At 36.7% G+C, this 20000-nt stretch overlaps 1 protein-coding gene across 1 annotated transcript in view; it reads right to left on the minus strand.

Moving 5' to 3' along the window:
* Nucleotides 1-11635: 11635 nt before the first annotated feature.
* Nucleotides 11636-20000, minus strand: part of LOC135226338 (uncharacterized) — a 19945-nt gene continuing 11580 nt past the window's right edge. The window contains exon 2 of the mRNA XM_064265770.1: nucleotides 11636-12163. Coding sequence (XP_064121840.1) covers nucleotides 11753-12163 — 411 coding nt within the window. The 3' untranslated portion in view covers nucleotides 11636-11752. The remainder of the gene's footprint in view (nucleotides 12164-20000) is intronic.

Here is a 20000-nt window from a genome sequence, read left to right on the forward strand (position 1 = left end):
TGCCTCTTCATCTCCTCATCGTATTTTCATCTAACCTAAAATGGGCGGGGTCTTTGTCTTATTTAAACGAAGAAGAAGACATCTCTCCCGAGTAGAGGAGCAATGTTTGGCGGCGAAGTTATTACCTTTACACCCAGCTAATGACATCTCGCCTTCCAGCATTGTCTTGGAAGTCTTTCCTGGACCGTGAGAAATGAGAGAGCGTTGCTGTAAATGACCGGACCTTAATGAGGGGGGGGGGGGGGGGGGGGGGGGGGGGGGGGGGGGGGGGGGGGGGGGGGGGGGGGGGGGGGGGGGGGGGGGGGGGGGGGGGGGTGGGGGGGGGGGGGGGGACAATAAAGAGAACCCAAGGTGTGGAACGAAATGAGAAGGTATTGCGAGTAGAACGTCTCTCATAAGAAGGAACGATGGTCTGCAATGAATGGAAAAACTGTCGATCGTAAATATGTTACGTCATACTTCGCGAAATGAAGATCAGTTTTCAGAATAGTTTAATTTTTCATTTCATTTCTAAGACAAAAGGGAGAGAGACGAGTTGTAAGTCCCTCTTCGTTTTTGGTGATAATCTTACATTCACATTTCTGGTTTCAAACGTTAGTTGAAGTAACTTCTTTTTCCTTACAACAATGATTTAAATCATTTTCCCCTATTTTACATCTTGATTTTTTTCCATTTATAAGTTTAGTTTCTTATTCAAGTTCAGGAAAAGAAACAGTTCAAGAAATATTCTGCAGCTGCTATGTGATAAAAAAAGATTATGCAAATTGAATTTACCAAAAATTATGCATATTTGATTTACCGTATTTTTTTTCACCATTTAGATGCAATAATAGTTTTATTTTTTAAATCCGTAATGGCTTTCGTTTTGTGGCCATAACTCGAAAACCCTTCACAGGATTTTTTTGGGACTTACTGGAAGAAATTAAGATTGATCTGCTGTACGTATTCGCAAAGTCTCAGGTAATCAATCTAAATCTCAATTTTACCTCTAATCGTACCGTGCTAATATATGCTCGTTGTCTTTGCTCTCTCGAAGAGCTTTGTTTTGTTAGTCGATTTAGTGATCTAAATTTTTTGGTGGTAACGAAAATTGTCTACATAATAGGAATGTTAAAGTACTAATGTCATTTTCATGGAAATGCTCAATCGTATGTTTGAATGAAAATAGTCTGTGTTTATTAGAAAACGTTCTATTATTATTATTATTATTATTATTATTATTATTATTATTATTATTATTATTATTATTATTGAAAAGGATTGCCCACCAACAGCACGTCGTGCGAGGCTATCGTAAAAAACAGAGATAATTGGAAGAGCCCCCGATCAGCGACGCCTACGCCTCCTTGAGGCGTTATTCATCCTTGAGCAAAAACCCTTTCTTAATACGATACAGGAACCCTTCCTGCTGCCCACCTGTGTAAGGAAGACCCAGCGCCCCCCTCCAGACGATAACACCAGCGCCCAGGACGGGACCAATATCGAAGAGGTAGGTAGAAATACCAGGAGTTACGTCACCACGGTGTTCGCACAATGAAAAACCCGGCTCCAGGGACGCAAACACACCTGAGAGGGTCAACGCGCCTCGAGAGTTTCCGACGCCTGGCCGCCAGCCAATGAAAAGTCGAGCACCCTTTGGGTCCTGCTGGAGCATCCGTGAGCGCCCGCACGACCATGATATATAGCGAAGGACCTGCTCTGTGAGCAAGAGCCCGTGCTGACACAAGGTCAGCTTAATAAAAAACAACAACAACACTAAGAGAATCGTTACGGGCTGCTCTGTGAGCAAGAGCCCATGCTGACACAAGGTCAGCTTAATCAAAAACAACAAACAACAACCACTAAGATTCAGTCCTCCAGCAACCATCGCTGTGACCATGCCCTGGCAGATCTTGGCGAAACGTCAGAGAGAGAGAGAGAGAGAGAGAGAGAGAGAGAGAGAGAGAGAGAGAGAGAGAGAGAGAGAGAGAGTAAATTGTAGCAGTAATATATGTATATAGCAGTAATAAAGATAATTCAATATGACTACACTGGATTTGACGATCCCCTTTGGCACGTTGCTTGCCAGTTTCAGCAACATTGAGAAATCGTTAATAAGGAAAATAGAGAAGACTCTATACAAAATTAATGGAGCTGATGCAGCAATCCTTTTCAACAAGACTTGTTTAAAAGAGGGTCTACTCCCAAGATATTATTATTATTATTATTATTATTATTATTATTATTATTATTATTATTATTATTATTATTATTATTCACACAACACCAACTTTACAAAAAAAAGAAAAAAAAAGTATTATTTCCTCATGTAATAAATCCAATGGAGTCCTTTGAGTGAGCCGATCCAGCGCCAAGAAAAATTTCCACGTTAACAAGAGATTTCATTCAGGTTCCAGAGGTTCTTTGGAGGCTGGAGGAATTTTTGTAAAACGTGGGTCGCTTGTAGCCCGGACCTTCCTACCCTAAAGTTTCCTGGGATTCTCTTCTGAATGTACAACTGTAAAAGTTTGTCCTCCTTTTCATAAAATTCTTTCTGAAGTTTCCTGTTCTCTGACCGCCTTTATACTTGCATTTTTTCGTGCAGTATTATCGATACGATTTGTTGCGACTACGTTTGCTGGACTTCCATTTCTGCTTTCATGGAGTCTCCTGCACTTTTTCATGACGTCCGTCAGATATGGAAAACGTTGCTTCCCATTGTCCATCCATTTCGCCCATATGTTGATGCAACAAGTCAAAACAACAAAAAGAGTTCATCGTTGGACGAGTGGTTTTCGCACTTGGCTACCAATCCGGTGGTCCGAAGTTCGATTCTCGGCTCGGCCAACGCGGAGTCAGAGGAATTTATTTCTGGATCACACAATAAGCTGTAGGTCCCGTTGCTACATTACCAATTGGTTCCTAGCCACGTAAAAATATCTAATCCTTCGGACCAGCCCTAGGAGAGCTGTTAATCAGCTCAGTGGTCTGGTAAAATTAAGATATACTTAACTTTTATAAATTACAACAAAAGTGTTTTTCGTTACATGGTGGAAAGTCTCAGATGCCTTATTACGGAATATTCACTGTAGGTCCGAACTGCTTTGAAATAACATTTGGTCATTTACTGATCACTAACTGAATTCCTGATGATTAGAGGCATGCAGTGGTTATTGAACTTTTATGGAAAGTCAATTAGGACATAAGTTGATTTACTTTGAGGAAGAGAGTGATATGCTAAACCTTCAAAGATGCATTTTATTAATGTTAATCCTACCTTCGTTTTGGAAAATGTCAGCCTGGAACCAGGAGCCCATTCCAGATAGAATTTTTGGAAGGGATGACCATAGTTCAAAGTTTCTTTAGGCATTCTTTTCGCGTTGCCTTTACGATTCATTTATTGTTCTCTTCTCTTCACTCGGTCGTTTCTTCCCTTCGTCGGATTCTACGGACATTCTCCCAGTTTTCTTCAAAGTTGTCTCTCGTTGATGCATTTCTCATTCTTTCATTATTTCCCAATTTCCCGTCATGATTCGGTGGCATTGTCGCCGAATTAAGAGATGCCGTTAGCCTAACATTCCTTACACACACACACACACACACACACACACACACACACACACACATATATATGTTACTTGCAATAGAGAGAGAGAGAGGGAGAGGGAAGGAGAAACAAATTCAATATAACATACAAAAACATTTAGAGTAATAACTACGTAATACCTAGGGGAGAGAGAGAGAGAGAGAGAGAGAGAGAGAGAGAGAGAGAGAGAGTGTGTAGAATAGACGAGAAGGTCTTTTGCCATGCAAATGCAATGCATCAATAACTCACTCAGTAAATCCTGGCCAGCATCTCATGGCAGCCACCAGAGAGATGGTCGAGTCCACCAATATTGCTTCCGTGATTAAATTTCACTCGACGGTTGAAGTAAATCACTCAGCAATGAATCTCTTGCATAGAAGTTGGAATATGTTTCATACAGTTCATGCAGTGATGGAAGCTCTCTCAGATGGATGCTCTCTCATATATCATAAACAAACATTTTAGGGACTGTTGAAATGCCTGTGAAATATTCATGAATCTACTGAAAATATAGCATTTCTGTATGACATTTATTTGGCAAACTAAACTGATCAGAATGGTCGATTCTATGAAAGCGCTTTATTCGTCTCCCTGAGGATGTAGTGCAACAGGAACTTCAGAGGTTCAACCGGAGATGCAATGCATTGCAACCCCAATGCTATTCTCCTTGCATTTCAATATAGTTTATCTGTTTATTTATTTATTACTTTAATTTTTTTTTCTTTTACATAAGTGAGGTCTCTTCTTTCTGTATTTCCCTTTACGTCCTCTTTCTTCCTTGAATTTCAAGTCAATGGTCCCTTTGGCATGCTTGTTCCATGTGAATAGGGTTCATCTTCTGAATAATAATAATAATAATAATAATAATAATAATAATAATAATAATAATAATAATAAAAATAATAATATAATAATAATAATAATAATAATAATAATAATCCAAAGAAAACCCATAATCACACGAGTCAATAAAATGGGAAAGTAAATGCACAGTAGTATAGACTGATTTATTTATAAAATATATACCAGCTGAAAGCTTTCGATGACCTGCACGGTCATCCTTCATGAAAGTTTTCTGCTGTATATATTTTGAATAACAAAATCAAGCAAGCAAACTGCTGTGGATTTACTTTCCCAATAATGAGAGAAATAATCACACAAATTCCTCTGTGTTCAACTCCAGCAAATTAATGGAAAGCGCCCATTTATTGGACTCAGGAAATAAATATATTTATTATTCGTGAAACAGGAAAGAGAGTTCTTGTCTGCTCTTAAGTCGCCAGATTTCCGGAAATCATAAGTCTAGTTTTGCACTAAAGGATAGCCTTCTCTTGTTATATATATATATATATATATATATATATATATATATATATATATATATATATATATATATATATATATATATATATGACACAAATGTGTGTTCCTATTTTATCGTCGGAAAATTCATCACCGCATCGAATGATTTCATTCACAAAGAGACAAAATTCTTCCCTCATTAAGACCAACATATGCTTTTACCTTCACTTAACCTATACATATCAGGAAAGAATGTTGAACGAAGTTGTCTAATCTGTTTTTAACGCTTTATTTGCGCGAAAGGAAGTACCGGTTTGAAATTGGATTTTCGAATGGAGGCACTTGGAATCTCTGCCGTTCTCTGAAAAATGTTTGCAAATATTTTCCCGAATGGAGGAAAGTGCCATTACGTAGATTGCTGAAATCTGGTGGAACTTAATACATCGAGGAAATTCTATGTCTCCTTATTGGGCAGCAGAGTGGAAAGGTTACAACTCAACTTGAACAGGATGTCAGAAGTTCCGAATAAAGAAACTTTGTTGATCACAGAAGGAAGGTGGCTCCCGTTCGGTAGACTTTCAGAAAACTCGTCTCTGCAGAAGTTTTTTTTTTTTTTTTTTTTTTATTTATTTATTCATTTATTTATTTTTTACCTTTTCCGCTCTTTTTCTCCTTCCGAAAGAACAGGGAGAGGGAAATTGAAAGATGAAAAGATTAAAATATGGAGTGATCGAGAGGAGTAGGATTTTGACTTTGTGAGTGGGAGTTGGCTCATTCCCAGATAGTGACCCCCAAAAGGTTTTTGGCGCCTCAGTGGCGTGATCGGTTTGATCTTGGCCTGCCACCTGGGTGGCAGCGAGTTCGATTCTTTGGCATTCCACTGAGGGGTTAGATATATGTATTTCTGGTGATAGAAGTTCACTCTCGACGTGGTCGGAAGTCACGTAAAGCCGTTGATCCGTTGCTGAATAACCATTGGTTTCGTGGCAAAGCGTAAAAACACAAACAAAACAAAACAAAACCAAAACAAACAAAACAAACCCAAAGGGAGTTAATCCGTATGCGTATCCACCTTTGTAGAGGCGTGTTTAGTACAAACCCGTTGGGAATGACCGTAAAAACATGAACACAGACTGTAAATATCATTAAGATGATGACCCCCAAGAAATATTAGTCCTGGATCACGATCCCCATCTGAGATAAGAAGAGGGTTTCATTCTTAGTTTAACTACCATCATCTTGGTAATAAGACAAAAGTATATACTTAAAATCTCCACTCCAGTGTTTCAATTTTCCATCGTGGATGTAACTTTGTTTATATATATATATATATATATATATATATATATATATATATATATATATATATATTATATATATATATATATATATAGACAGATTGAAAAATAGATTGTGAATGTTTTATGGTTAATTTGCAAGAGAATTTTTTCAGGTTTCCCGGAAAATAAAGTGTAACCTTACATATGTAACAAATTTTGCAGAACTATTTGAGAGTAAACTAGCCTAATAAGGGAAGTCCCTTGGCCTTCGTCAGATTTAAAATAATAAAGTTAATTCATTTGGATTTGAATGTCAACAATAACAGCAAGACAAATAGTCTCAAATATCCTCAATCCGGAGCGGACAAATCAACGAAAAAATTTTGCATTTATTTTGAACCCAGTTGAAGCAGCGCACTGCGAAAAACCATTTTGAATCTAATGGTTATACATTCCCGGCGAGACCGTTATAAAGGTTTAATTTACGTTTTTGTACGAAACTCTCTCTGTTGCCGCGAAAAATAAATTCAAGCTATGAATTAACAAAAAGAGGAAATTTTACTGGACTACAAATACACGAAAAATGAAAATTATTGCACAATGACTCTCTGCTATTTGTAGCATGAACAAGAGATTGGGTAATTATGTATACGATAAATGTGTATTTATCGTATACATAATTACCCAATCTCCTATTCATGCTACAAATAGAAGAGAATCATTATGCAATATTTTTATTTGTGTGTGTATTTGCAGTCCCGTAAAATTTCCATTTTTTTCTCTTAGTCTCTCTCTCTCTCTCTCTCTCTCTCTCTCTCTCTCTCTCTCTCTCTCTCTATACATATATATTATATATATTACATATATATCTATATATATATATATATATATATATATACTATACATTAATACCAATAATTATATATATATACATATATTATATATATATACTATATATATATATATATACCATATTATATTATAATATATATATATATATATATATATATATATATCATATATAGTATATGATATATATATATATATAGAGTATTATTTACATTTTCGTATGCGCAATCTTTGCTTGGCTTAGATAGGTAATATCAATTTTAAACAGAAGAAAGTCGCCACATCATAAAACTGGGGAAACAGATCCCTTCCTTACAGACCATTTGACAGACAACATCCGGCCAATACTCAGCAGGCAAAGTAAAGTTAGCTCTCAAAGGAATAGTCCAAACGAAATTCACCCTGGACCTGGCTGTTTGCCGAGCGAGTGTTCGACTCTTCCCTTTGATGCTTACTCCTGGCACTGGAGCGACCATCTTTCTTATTTCATTCGGTACCAAACAGTATTTTACTCGAGGTCGACTCAAGTCCCCTCTTTGAGCGAAGGATTCTCGTTTATTTCTCCTTCGGTAATCAACTTCCAAAAACTCCTTCAACGCCTCGCAAGATCGTTTCGTTGGCTCTTTCCTCTGGGCGTTGTGAAACGAATCGCGTGAGTGGCACGAAACGATGGAACTTCCTACTGAATCGTCCAAAAGTGTCTCGCTTAATCAAAGGAGAGACAACAACTCGGAATATCTCGAGTGTTTCTTCAGCCGTGTCTTGTAAGCGTTAATCAGATTTCTGCTGAATTTTGAAACTCTAGATTGTTTTTATTTATCTTTATTTTTTATTGTTATTTATTTTTAGTAAGTCTTTGTTTTATTTTTAAATTGCTGTTTATGCTCACTTTGAAGTCCTTCACTATTTTCTTTAATGTATTTGACGTATAGATTGCGACATACAAGTGGTGTGACTTTATATATATATAAATATTATATATATATATATATATATATATTATATATATATATATATATAATATAATATATAATATGTATATATATAATATATATAAATATACATATGTATATATATATATATATATATATATATATATATATATATATATATATATAGAGAGAGAGAGAGAGAGAGAGAGAGAGAGAGAGAGAGAGAGAGAGAGAGAGAGAGCAGTTCCTCTGAAAGCAGAGTGGATGAACCTCCTCCCTGATTCCTGTACAAAGCAACTGATTTAATGTTGTGTTTCGTCTCGAAGGAACTTAGAGATTGATGGGACCTCCTCTCTCTCTGTCTCTCTCTCTCTCTCATCCAACAAATAAGTATGATTCCCGCAGCAAAAGAACATAAAATATTGAATTTGAGAATAGTTGGGATATTTCACCGGTGATTTACTAGTAGTGTAAGGACGGCATTTCGCCAAACGTCCGTCCTTCCTCTGTACATAGCTAGACTTTTTATACCATGTACTAAAATGGAGTTGTGGAAGATGTTCTCGTAAATTTTACCGTAAAATATCAGAATGTTCGGCGTGGGGCGTGATGATATTTTTTTTTACTATTCATTTATTTTGGTTTGTGATTTGAACCTGGTTTTGTTTTTGGTCGAAGTTGAGATCAAGAAAAGTCACTCAGTATTTTGACCTAACCAAAGTGACAGACAAAGAAACTCTTAACCCGGATCGAGGAGCGCTTCACCTGATCAGTCATTTTAATAAAAAGACGTGAAGGACTATTCATATCTTACAGCTCAGCAGTACCTCTAATTTCTTGAAAGAGAAAGAGAACTTGGGTGGATAAAACATTTGCCATAGTCATCCTTCATTTCCTTATTTTCTTCGTTTTTTCCTATGATAAGCTTTTAAGCTACGTAGCGTAGATGCACAGTAATGCAGCGACAGATAACTGTGTACTGTTCTATCAATCCTGGGACCTGTTGAACTACCTTGACTTAATGTGGAAAATTTAACTTCGGCAATCAGCAATCGACGAACTTCAGAACCCCCGCCATGATTTTCGGTTATCTAGGCGTTTGGTTCTTTGATGTGATTGCTATGGCATCTCGACCGTCCTTTCACAGAGAGGTATGACGAATACACGTCCTTTTTCTTGTTTATTTTTATTTATCTATTTGTTTTTCTTTTTAAGTTTCACAACACCCTACCGAATATGTCAACATATGTGCTATCTAGCTTATTCGTTCGTGTCAGCGCCAAAGGGCCGAGCTTTACCTTCCAATTAACAAAGTTAGTTCATGTACTGTATCTAAATGTCAATCTCCCTTGTGGCCGTGTGAAGCCAACTGGTAACTATACTCTGTTTTTTTCCATCTGTCCACCCGCCTGTGGTGTGGTAAATAAAAGGATATCTGGGTGTACATTTGCGACTGAAAAGTGTTTTAATAATTTACTGTATGCGAATTACATCGTTAATATTCGAAATAGGATATTATTATAATTGTTGAATGTAAGCTGAATGTAACTATCTAAAGCCCGGGACGCAGTGTTACCATACGCAAACACCACAGGCGGGTGGACAGATTTGTCTTTCATTTAAAGGCCATCCATGTGCTATTTCCTGGAATATTGTGATGGTGAACTATTCTCTGTTTGGTAATTTTGGTACAATTTGCCTTGTTGGTCTCATTAATATTGCAGTTATGGAGACACCATCAGCCTCAAGGCCACAGAACTGGAATGAATGAGGCTTAGGAGTTTCAGAAAAAGGATTATTTTGAATTTATGTTTAAAGCCGTTGTAGTAACAACAATGACAGAAAATACCTAGACAGTAATTTGCTTTATAGTAAATATGAATATTGGTGGTACCTATTCCAGCGAATAATTATAACTATATTTCTCGCTGGAAGCAACATTTTACCATTTATGTTCCAAAGGTATTTAGAGAAACTTAACTTGTATGAAGCACTGATAATACACTTCAATAATCCGATAATAAAAGAGGCACAACCCGATTATTGTGCTTAATTTTTTTACTATGATTATTATCATAAGTTTCGCCCAGATTCACCTAGCCTTTGGCCAGTATAAGGGCTCTTCTTGCTAGTCAATATCGAAAAAAAAGAATGTCGGTAACCAAATACTAGACAATGACGTTTCTCTTTAAGTGCCAGAATACTTTATGCCATGCACGACATTCCTAACTATTTCCTGTTCCTTTATAGTAAGTGTGATTTCTTCTTTCTGTATTTCCCATTACCTTCTCTTACCACTTCCCAATAAACGCCATAGTCTTTGAAAGCTTGAATTTCAAGTCAGCGGCCCTCTTTGGTGCGCTTGTATATCATATGAATAAGGTTCATCTCAATAATAATGATAATAAAATAACTGAATTTATCTTATAAAGCATTTTCTCTATTTTTATTATAATTCGTCTTTCATAACCTGCGAGACTGTCTATAACTGGTCTATATTCATGGTGTTATTAAAAACCACCCAGTCGAATAGGAAGGCTGTGATATATCAATAATAATAATAATAATAATAATAATAATAATAGTAATAATAAAACAAATTCGCATAGTAGCATGGGTCTTGAATAATAATAATAATAATACTAATAATAATAATAATAATAATAATAATAATAATAATAATAATAATAATAATAATAATAATAATACTTTCAAGCCAAGTTTCTCTTGTGAAGAGACCAAGTTTACCTCATTTGAGTAAATTTAAATATTCGGAATGAGGGCTCCCAGCAGTGGATTTGAGAAGTTAAGACCTTACCACGGGGCATCAGTGAATGTAATGAGGATGACATTATTAATGTTTCCCCTATTCTTCATCATGGTTTACTTTCCTTCTACCTTCACTTGAAGTGTTTTCTCTCTCTGAAGCATTTTAGGAAAATTCTGGATTTTTATTTAGATAGTTAACAGAAAATATATATAATATATCAATCTTTTACCGATCTTCTGGACTATTGCTAGAAGGCAGAAATAATTTTTCAACCTGAGTAAACGTCAGCTAAGTGTAGGTGGATTTTCCCCCTCAAAAAAAAAAAAAAAAAAAAAAAAAAAAAAAAAAAAAAAAAAAAAAAAAAAAAAAAAAAAAAACTCCGTTAAATATAAAAATAACTTTTCATTTAGAAACCATATTTTAAAATAAGAAATCTGAGATTATTGTCTCACTTTTGTATGATAAGCCACAGCGTTAACAACTATAACTTAGTCTATACTAACATTGCTGAACATAAAAACATTGGATTTACACTTGAATATTTAAATATTTATTTTGAATATTTAAGAGCACAAGATTTGTGGTCAAATAGTAGCAGTAACAATAATATAAATAATCTAAGATAACGATATACTAAAGCAATAATGTAAATGAATAATGGAATACTTTGCCAGCAAACCATTGCCCCGTAAAGTATTAAAGCGATCTTGTAGAATCCATCGCTTAACTATCATCAGGAAATAATGTGAAAGATATAAAAGACAGAACACGTTGTTCTTTGAGATCCCTGACGAATGACATTTAAATACTTTAACAACAGAAACAAGGAAAAACAAGTGCCAAAGTAAAGATCCATTTCAGGCACTGACCCAAAATATGTTCCAATTATCGCAAAGTTGCGAGAAGTAGCCTAGAAATAAGTTCTGTTCACTGGTCGTTCTTCTTATTACATCGGCCTAGTTTGAGGTGACAGGAATAATATTTCCACAACTTGTAGTCCTTCCCACATCTGAGGCACAAAATACGTTTATTGGCAATCTTCTTATGTCTATATTTACCCTGCTGCTCGGTATTCGGTGTAACACCGTGCCCCAGCCGTAAGTGTCTGTTCATATTGGAAGTAGTGGAAAACGTCCTGTGGCAGTAAGTTAGTTCTCCCCGAGCTAACCTTTCCATTTTCAGTACTTTCGCTGATTTTACTTTCGCTGACTGGCAAAGGATAGGCTTCTTGTCCTGGGAGATACTGGACGAATGCGCACTCGCTTCTGTCAGCGGCTAAGCAACGATGCCCGCCTCTCATGGAAGCCACTATCACAGGAGTTCCATCTCTCATTAAAGTAGCGGCCTCGATCTCCCCCGGCTTCGGTTGCTGGTCTGAACCGCTTGGAGTTGGAGACTCTGGTTCGGGCGGCCCCTGGTCACTTGAGCAGGATACCCGTATGTGCTCCATCACTCTTGAGAGAATCTGGAGAAGAGAAAATCATGAATTTCATGATTCTCAAATCATAGTATATAGTTTACTATTTCAGTACATTTCTGAAAGCTGTTTAGACTAATAAAAGACCATAATCATTTGTTTGTAGCAATAAGGCGAACCCTGTCAAAATTTCGTCTCGATAGGTTTAGTATATACCATCGGCCAACTAGTTAAACATATCATAAAATTTGGAGAATCGTTTAGCCACTTAACTTCAAATAATGTCAAATTATTTTGGCTAAGAAAGGAGCAAATGGCTCACTAATTGCTACACCATCTTGTGCGTGCGTGTGCGTGTGTGTGTGTGTGTATGTGTGTGTGTGTGTGTGTTTTCAGTGTAGGGCCACATTCAAAAACTCACAATTTTATAGGGCCACTTAATACATTCAACAAATAATTAATATTTATAATAGACAAAATACAAGTCTTTTAAAGAAATATGCATTTAATTTTTTTATTAATTATAGAAGATTCACATGAAATGCATTTATTTGAAACAAATTAATTCAGAAAACGATTTTTATTTAAATGGTAACTTCAAACGAAACACATTTGAAAGACAAAATAACCTTTCTTTTTCATATCTACTAACAGTCTAGGGTTGTTGTTTTTGTTTTAGCTGACCTTATGCCAGCACGGGCTCTTGCTCATAGAGCAGCCCGTAATAGTCTGCGGGCCGCGTGAATTCCTTTGGAGGGCCGCATCGTAGTTTATCCCCACCTGGTTTAACACATCCATATCGTTTTTCTAGTGAAAATTTGAGTAAAATGCTCGTTCTTGTATGAAAAGGATAATATAGCTTACATTCATAGCATCCCTGAGAACTGTTTATTTTTCGTTAAGGTTTCCTTCCTTCTAAACATTGCTTTAAACTCAAACTAAACGAAACGGACGGCGGTAACAGATCGTGGGGTTATCTCGAACGTAACAACTACGGTACAAGTCACAGCCCCTGGCCAAGATCTAGTTAAACTTCACTGGTTTTCGCGGTTGTTGTCAATTTGCGTAATTATCACCATTGATAAAAGCTATTGACAACAAAGTTTTTAAATGTCCTATTCATCTTGATCTATTAGTAGCTGAAATCCACATACCAACAAAACATGGTTCGTTGTCTCTTTATACATAGGCCTAGTATCGAACCACATTCTAAATCGGTGGCGTAGTTTTCATTAGTCTCATGTTATTGCCTCCGTCATTTATTTACTATCAATAAATTTCCGCCAAGGTAAATGTTCTTAAAGTAATGTTTCTGTCTTTTCGTAACTGTTCATAACCCACAGCAACGTCTCGATAATCATTTTATCCTCCTGGTGGTCGTAGTTTCATTTCATGTCACTTGATCAGTTACTCGACTGTGTAGATGATGATCACTACAGTTGGACAATACGCATCGGGAAAGTTCTTTTGAAAGGGCAGCTTTGTTTTTTTTTAACATTTTGCTATCTGTCTAATGCAATATATAAAAATTCAACAGATAAGGAAAGTTGTCCTCCTTGATTGATAGCTTGCAAAAACTCATGCTATCTAATGAAAAGCTGTGGGCGAACTGAAGTGTTTCCCTCGTGGATGTGAAACATTCTATCATTTGGCATATTAAGTAAATCCATATTTATGGGGTAGTTTTGAAAATTACCATGTTTTAAACCATACCAAACCAAGGAAAATTTCAATGTAGCCATGTGCAATTGGTATCAGCAACATTGCGATTGTGTAATAGGCCTGAAGAGACTGGCTTCTCCCCTGAAAACTTTTTCCAATAGTCTTTGCCTTAGTAAACAAACTCAATTTTGAAAAATTTGCATTACCTTATTTGACTGCACATTCAGGCGACTCTTATTACCTAAATTCTTCGTATTCTCGAGCAGAGGCGAAACTTACGACAAAAGGGAGATGCCTCAAACCGTCTAATCCGAACGTCTCTCCGCAACTGATGCTTCACTTCCTCGAGTTGAGATAAGAAGGAATTAGGATCTTGGGAGGCGAAGTTCATTCAAGCTGGAGCCTGGAGGTGCCATTGAATGTTTGAAGATATATATTACTGCAGCTATTTAGCCAGGCATATGCAATGGATGCTAGTTTAATTTTAAATATCTTATAGTCACGCTTGAAAACCATTCATAGCAGTTTCTTAGGAGGAATTCCGACGAATTTAAATCCGCATTGAGGGTTAATAGCTCGAGATCCTCCTTCATATCTGCTGTTTGCCTGTTCCTCAACGGTAATTATTGTGTTTGATGATAAAAATGTTGTTCATTGAACGACATGAAAAGATTAAACGGGAGTTGACCCAAACCCACTTTAGGCCTATATGAAGATATCAGTTTACTTACCCTAAGTTTAATATCCCTATCACAAGTAAGTCGCAGCTTCTCCTCTCACAAGGTACAAAAAGGCCATTATAGACCGAACCTCGGTGAAAGCCTCCAAAACCACATCCAGTTCATCGTTTCTTACTTTTTGTTTCAAGAGATCGACCAAATGGTGGTCAGGCTCTCTCTCTCTCCTCTCTATCTCTCTCTCTCGCTCTCTCTCTCCTCTCTCTCGTCTGATAACTTTTGCTCACAGTGAAGATGGTAACTAGGAAGGCTACTAGTGTTTAATGTTCTCCCTCCTGGGAACATTTGCTGTCAGAAAACAAAACGAAAAAAATCAAATATCAACTTCCTAGTATTAGCAGTGAATTGTGAAAATTGAGATAAATCAGCAAGTTCAATGATTTGAAGTTACGTGCTCTACTGGTGACAAATTTTTCATCAACTTTTCAATAGATTCATTGTTCTGTAGTCATTAAAATTTGTCAAAGTAAACGCATTTTTATTGTTGTGAATTAACACCATGCTTAGGCCTATATAATATTCTTATTAGCATCGATTAAGAACTTCCAGTTTTTGACGAAGAAATTTAAAGACAAATGTGTTCTTGTAAGCAACTAATTCAAGTAAAATTTGATTCATTCTCTCTCTCTCTCTCTCTCTCTCTCTCTCGTCTCTCTCTCTCTCTCTCTCTCTCTCTCTTTAACATAGCAATTTTGTTCCTGTATCTCAGTTGTCTGTAGGTTTTTTATAATATAAAAGATTTTATATTGTAATATAACACAATAAACTAACCCTTTCCAAACAGCGTCATACACAGTAATGGCCGACGGCTTACTCCAGTGGCATATTCAGAAAAGGGCAGTTATTCCCAATCCATTCAACCGCGATTCATACTGAACGAAGAGGCTCTCAGTCACAATGGCTGAGATCTTTCCTCTTGCAAAAGAAAACAGAGCTATTCTTCCATTACCTGCGTCCCGACATCCCTTGCAAACAGTGCACGGGAGGAGGCCATCTGCGTAAGAGCACAATAAACAAAGCTTTTTGAATGCAATAACGGGAAGATAGTGAGACCGAGAAAAATCGTTTTATGATCCCCGGATATTTTGCTTCCATGCTCGCGGATCTCCCTCACTATATTGTCTGTGCTGCCGTTTACGAAATACACCGAAAAAAATATTGTTTTCCTTTCGTAGGAATGGTAGGGTCTGTCATTTCAAAGCAGAGTAAAACTTCAGCAAAATATCGAAGGAAAAAAAAACTCATAATAGTTTAAAAAGTGATCTGTCATAGGAACTCTGGTCTAATGGCATATATAGATCACAACATACATTAGGGAGTTTTTAAAAAGTGGTTCCTCATTAAAATGTGTTGATTCCATTGACTTCCCTTTGTCGTGGACCTTTTAATCTGCATCGTGGTTTTTATTTGCGAGTCCACAGGCCTGAGGAAGCATGGAAAGGTTAATAATGTTAATAACAATGTTGCACTTGAAAAAAAGACAATAAAATTAATTACAAAGAGCATCAGGCAAAATTGTGCATCATCGATTAACTCCTACCTCTTAAAATCAGTTAAGATAATCTTCAGTAGCCTGCGAGTTTTTGAATTGTAATGTATAGTGATTTCATTTTTCCTCTGCGAATGAAAATGCAGTATCCAGGAGTAAGTCGACTCGAACTTTTCTTGTCGTATCGTGGAAACGCTCAGTGGCTCACTGTTATAGTTTCCTATGTCCTTAGGGATGTTTGTAATAGGCCGTTTCTGGGAGAAAAAATGGGGGCAGGGAAATTGGTATTAGAAAGACATTTATAGAACATCAAGGGATCCGATTTAATGAGAGAAGGAGGAGGAGGAGGAGGAGGAGGAGGAGGAGGAGGAGGGGAGGAGGAGGAGGAGGAGGAGGAGGAGCAGAAAGGGAACATTTTCCTAATGACAAAAGCCTTCTCTAATTAGTGGTGCAAAAGATGTGTAATTATATTGTTAGGCCGAAGGCAGTGCTCATATGAAGGTCCTTTGTTGACTGAATTTTGCAAGAAATTAAAATTATGTGTTGAATACAATTGAAAGAAAATCCATAAACATGAAAATATACAGCAACTTTATTTTTATTTTCGAATGGTCCGTAACGCTATTTTTGGAATTTTTATCTTATGCTTAGCATGGTTTTGCAAGTTCCATGAAAAATCATTTTTTGGAACTGGAAAATTATACAAAATGTGGACGAATCACGTCACACATTCTTTATTACTAAGACGCTGGAATTCAATTGCTATTTAGATCAATTTTCAAATTAATAAGGCACAAGCAAAAAAAAAAAAACAAAGAAATTGTGAACACTTTCCCAATTGCAAGTCCTGAAGGTCAGTGAGTCTGGAAACAAGGATCCTTATTGCTCTAAGCTGAGAACTTCATCGCCAGAAGCAAAATCAATTATTTACTGACTGGTTTCTTTACGAACCAAAAGACAAGCTTCCCCCAAAAGTTTAGGTGATATAATTTCACATTTTCGCTGTCATTTGAATTTGAGTTGGAACACTCGCAAGAGAGTTGGCTAACGTATGGCTGCGATGCCTCACTGAGGGAAAAAATGCCAAAGGCGCCAAGAGATTCGTACACCCACAAGTGTCGTATTGGGGTTAACATTCTGAAACTCCTTAGTGGCATTTCTCCTTAAAAAAAATACTTATGATTTGGATTTCCTGGTCATTTTATCAATAATTTAAAAGTTAATTCGTTTAGCACCCTTTCTCCTTTTGATTTGGTAAACACGTTTTGCACTGACTTAACAGTCACCGATTTAAAACATTTGTTTCAAAGCAAATTATGCTAATAGGTTCCTGATTTTCTTTTATTATTCCAGGCAGTGATCCTCTCTCGCTTTTTCTAGAAGCATTTCCTCGAACAGCTTCAAAATCGAAACAGAAATAGACACGATTAAATAAAAGTTTTAAAGACCGGTTCAAATATAAATCATAATTCTTTTAACTAAGGGTTGTCAGAGCCAGCATGTTGGGGGTTTTCTTTTCACTCCAATTTTTGCAGTTCTACACTCCTAGTCAACACCGTAACATTAAAATTACGTTTAATTACCATAAGACTTTATCTTCAAAAGTTCATATCTTATCAATTTGCCCCAAAAAATAGTTTTATTATATCCCAGAATAAACGAAAATGGCCGGAAATGACGTCCCCAAACCTCTGGCAGACATTATTGGAACCCTTGTAGTTGTTCCTCACCCAGACCCTTCCTCGTTCCTCCTCATAACAGACAACGTAATGTCTACGTCGAAGCTTATGTATTTCGTTCAGTTAAACCAAAAGTGATTATCTTTCATACGTTACGTTACTCGTATATTCGTGAATTTGGTGTGAATTTACTAAGGTGAAGACGTTTATTTTTTGCTTAGAAGTGGATTAGTCCCAAAGTGCAGTCGCCAGAGATACCTTCAGTGCCCTTTGCGATACTGGCCATATTTTCGACACTTTCAAGTGAATTATAACCATATATATATGGAAAATATTGAGGTATCATTCATTAACGTAACATAAACCAAAATATGATTTTTACCTGAATGTTTTTTTAGGTTTCGCTATAATAAAAGGATCACCTGAAGAAAAACGACCCCAACACACGCTGGGGTTGCTTTTCTTCAGGTGGAAAATATTGGGGTTGCTTTTCTTAAGGTGAGGAATTAACAAGGTAAAAAGCCAGTTTATAAAGTTGATGATTATTAGTGTAACGACGTAAGTGAGACAGCCCAATAAAAGTGCTAACAGGGGTTACAGTAAGTCCGTGGTGGAACGGCGCTTCGCGCCTTATCCGCATATTTAAAGATTTTTGGCAAGCTCGGTATGTTCTGGCAAGAGGTAATGTTGTGCTGCAAGCGCTAGCCACAGGGGTTACAGTAGGTCTGATTATTTTTGTACTGAAATTACAAGACAATACGCTTTTAATTAACTATTGATTGTTTGTCTAAATTTGTGTTTTTAACAAATGTTTAATAAAGTAGTTTTTAATGAATATATATCTATTTTTTTCTCCTTTTTTCTATAATATTATGAGCTAAAGTGGGTCACCTGAAGATTGGAGACACCAACATGCAGGGGTCGTTTATCTTCAGGTGGAAAATATTGGGGTCGCTTTTCTTCAGGAGGAAAATATTGGGGTCGATTTTTCACAGGAGGGTATATAGGGTCGCTAATCTCAGGTGATCCAAATAAAAATACCTTCGCAAGCTTAAAGGAAAGTATAGGTTTCTGCTGCTCTCCTGATAATGATAGATAATGGCACTGACAATGATAAAAAAAATAAATATAAAAAAAAGCTGTAATTGCAAACTTCCTTTCTGTCCTGATGGCTAGCTAAGAGTGACGTCACTAATCTCCTCCTCATTTATACCATGCACGTCATCTTTCCATAGTCAAAGCAGGAAGGCAGTTGACATTTTAACATAGCTAAGTTATGGTGTTTTGTGTCACATAAATCAGAAAAACGTAGGGCGTTTGTATATTTTCATGTTTTTTTTTAAGAAATATTTCCCCGGTGACTTCATAACTGCAGTATGACATCTTCATCCACTTAGTAGGCGAATTTCCATCAGTCTGGCTTGGAGAAATTACATTATGCTCTGTCAATTGCAGCTACAATTATGGTAAATCTTACAAATAAGGTTCCTCGTTGGACGAGTGGTTTTCGCACTTGGCTACCAATCCGGTGGTCCGAAGTTCGATTCTCGGCTCGGCCTACGCTGAATCAGAGGAATTCATTTCTGGTGATAGAAATTAATTTCTCGATATAATGTGGTTCGGATCACACAATAAGCTGTAGATCCCGTTGCTAGATGACCAATTGGTTCCTAGTCACGTAAAAATATCTAATGCTTCGGGCCAGCCCTTGGAGAGCTATTAATCAGCTTAGTGGTCCGGTAAAACTAATATATACTTAACTTTTATAAAATTACAACAAAAGCGTTTTTCGTTACATGGTGAAGTCTCAGATGCCTTATTACGGAATATTCACTGTAGGTTCGAACTACTTTAAAATAACATTTGGTCATTTACTAATCACCAAGCGAAATCCTGATGATTAGATGCACGCAGTGGTGATTTCACTTTTCTGGAAAGTCAATTAGGACATAAGTTGATTTACTTTGAAGAAGAGAGTGATATGTTAAACCATCAAAGATGCATTTTATTAATGCTAAGCTTACCTTCGTTTTTGGAAAATGTCAGCCTGGAATCAGGAGCCCATTCCAGATAGACTTTTCGCAGGGAAGACCATAGTTCAACGTTTCTTTAAGCATTCTTCTCGCGTTGCCTTTACTATTCATTTATTGTTCTCTTCTCTTCACAGTAAATGCTTAGGTGGATGTCTGGGGTAACAAGAGTGGATTGAGGATCAGAAAGGACTACATAAGGGGGTCAACTAAGGTGGTGGAAGTATCAAAGAAAGTGCAGGAGGGGAGGCTGAGATGGTATGGACACCTGTTGAGGAGAGATGAGGA

This window comes from Macrobrachium nipponense, chromosome 14, assembly GCF_015104395.2.
Source record: "Macrobrachium nipponense isolate FS-2020 chromosome 14, ASM1510439v2, whole genome shotgun sequence".
Classification (NCBI taxonomy): domain Eukaryota; kingdom Metazoa; phylum Arthropoda; class Malacostraca; order Decapoda; family Palaemonidae; genus Macrobrachium; species Macrobrachium nipponense.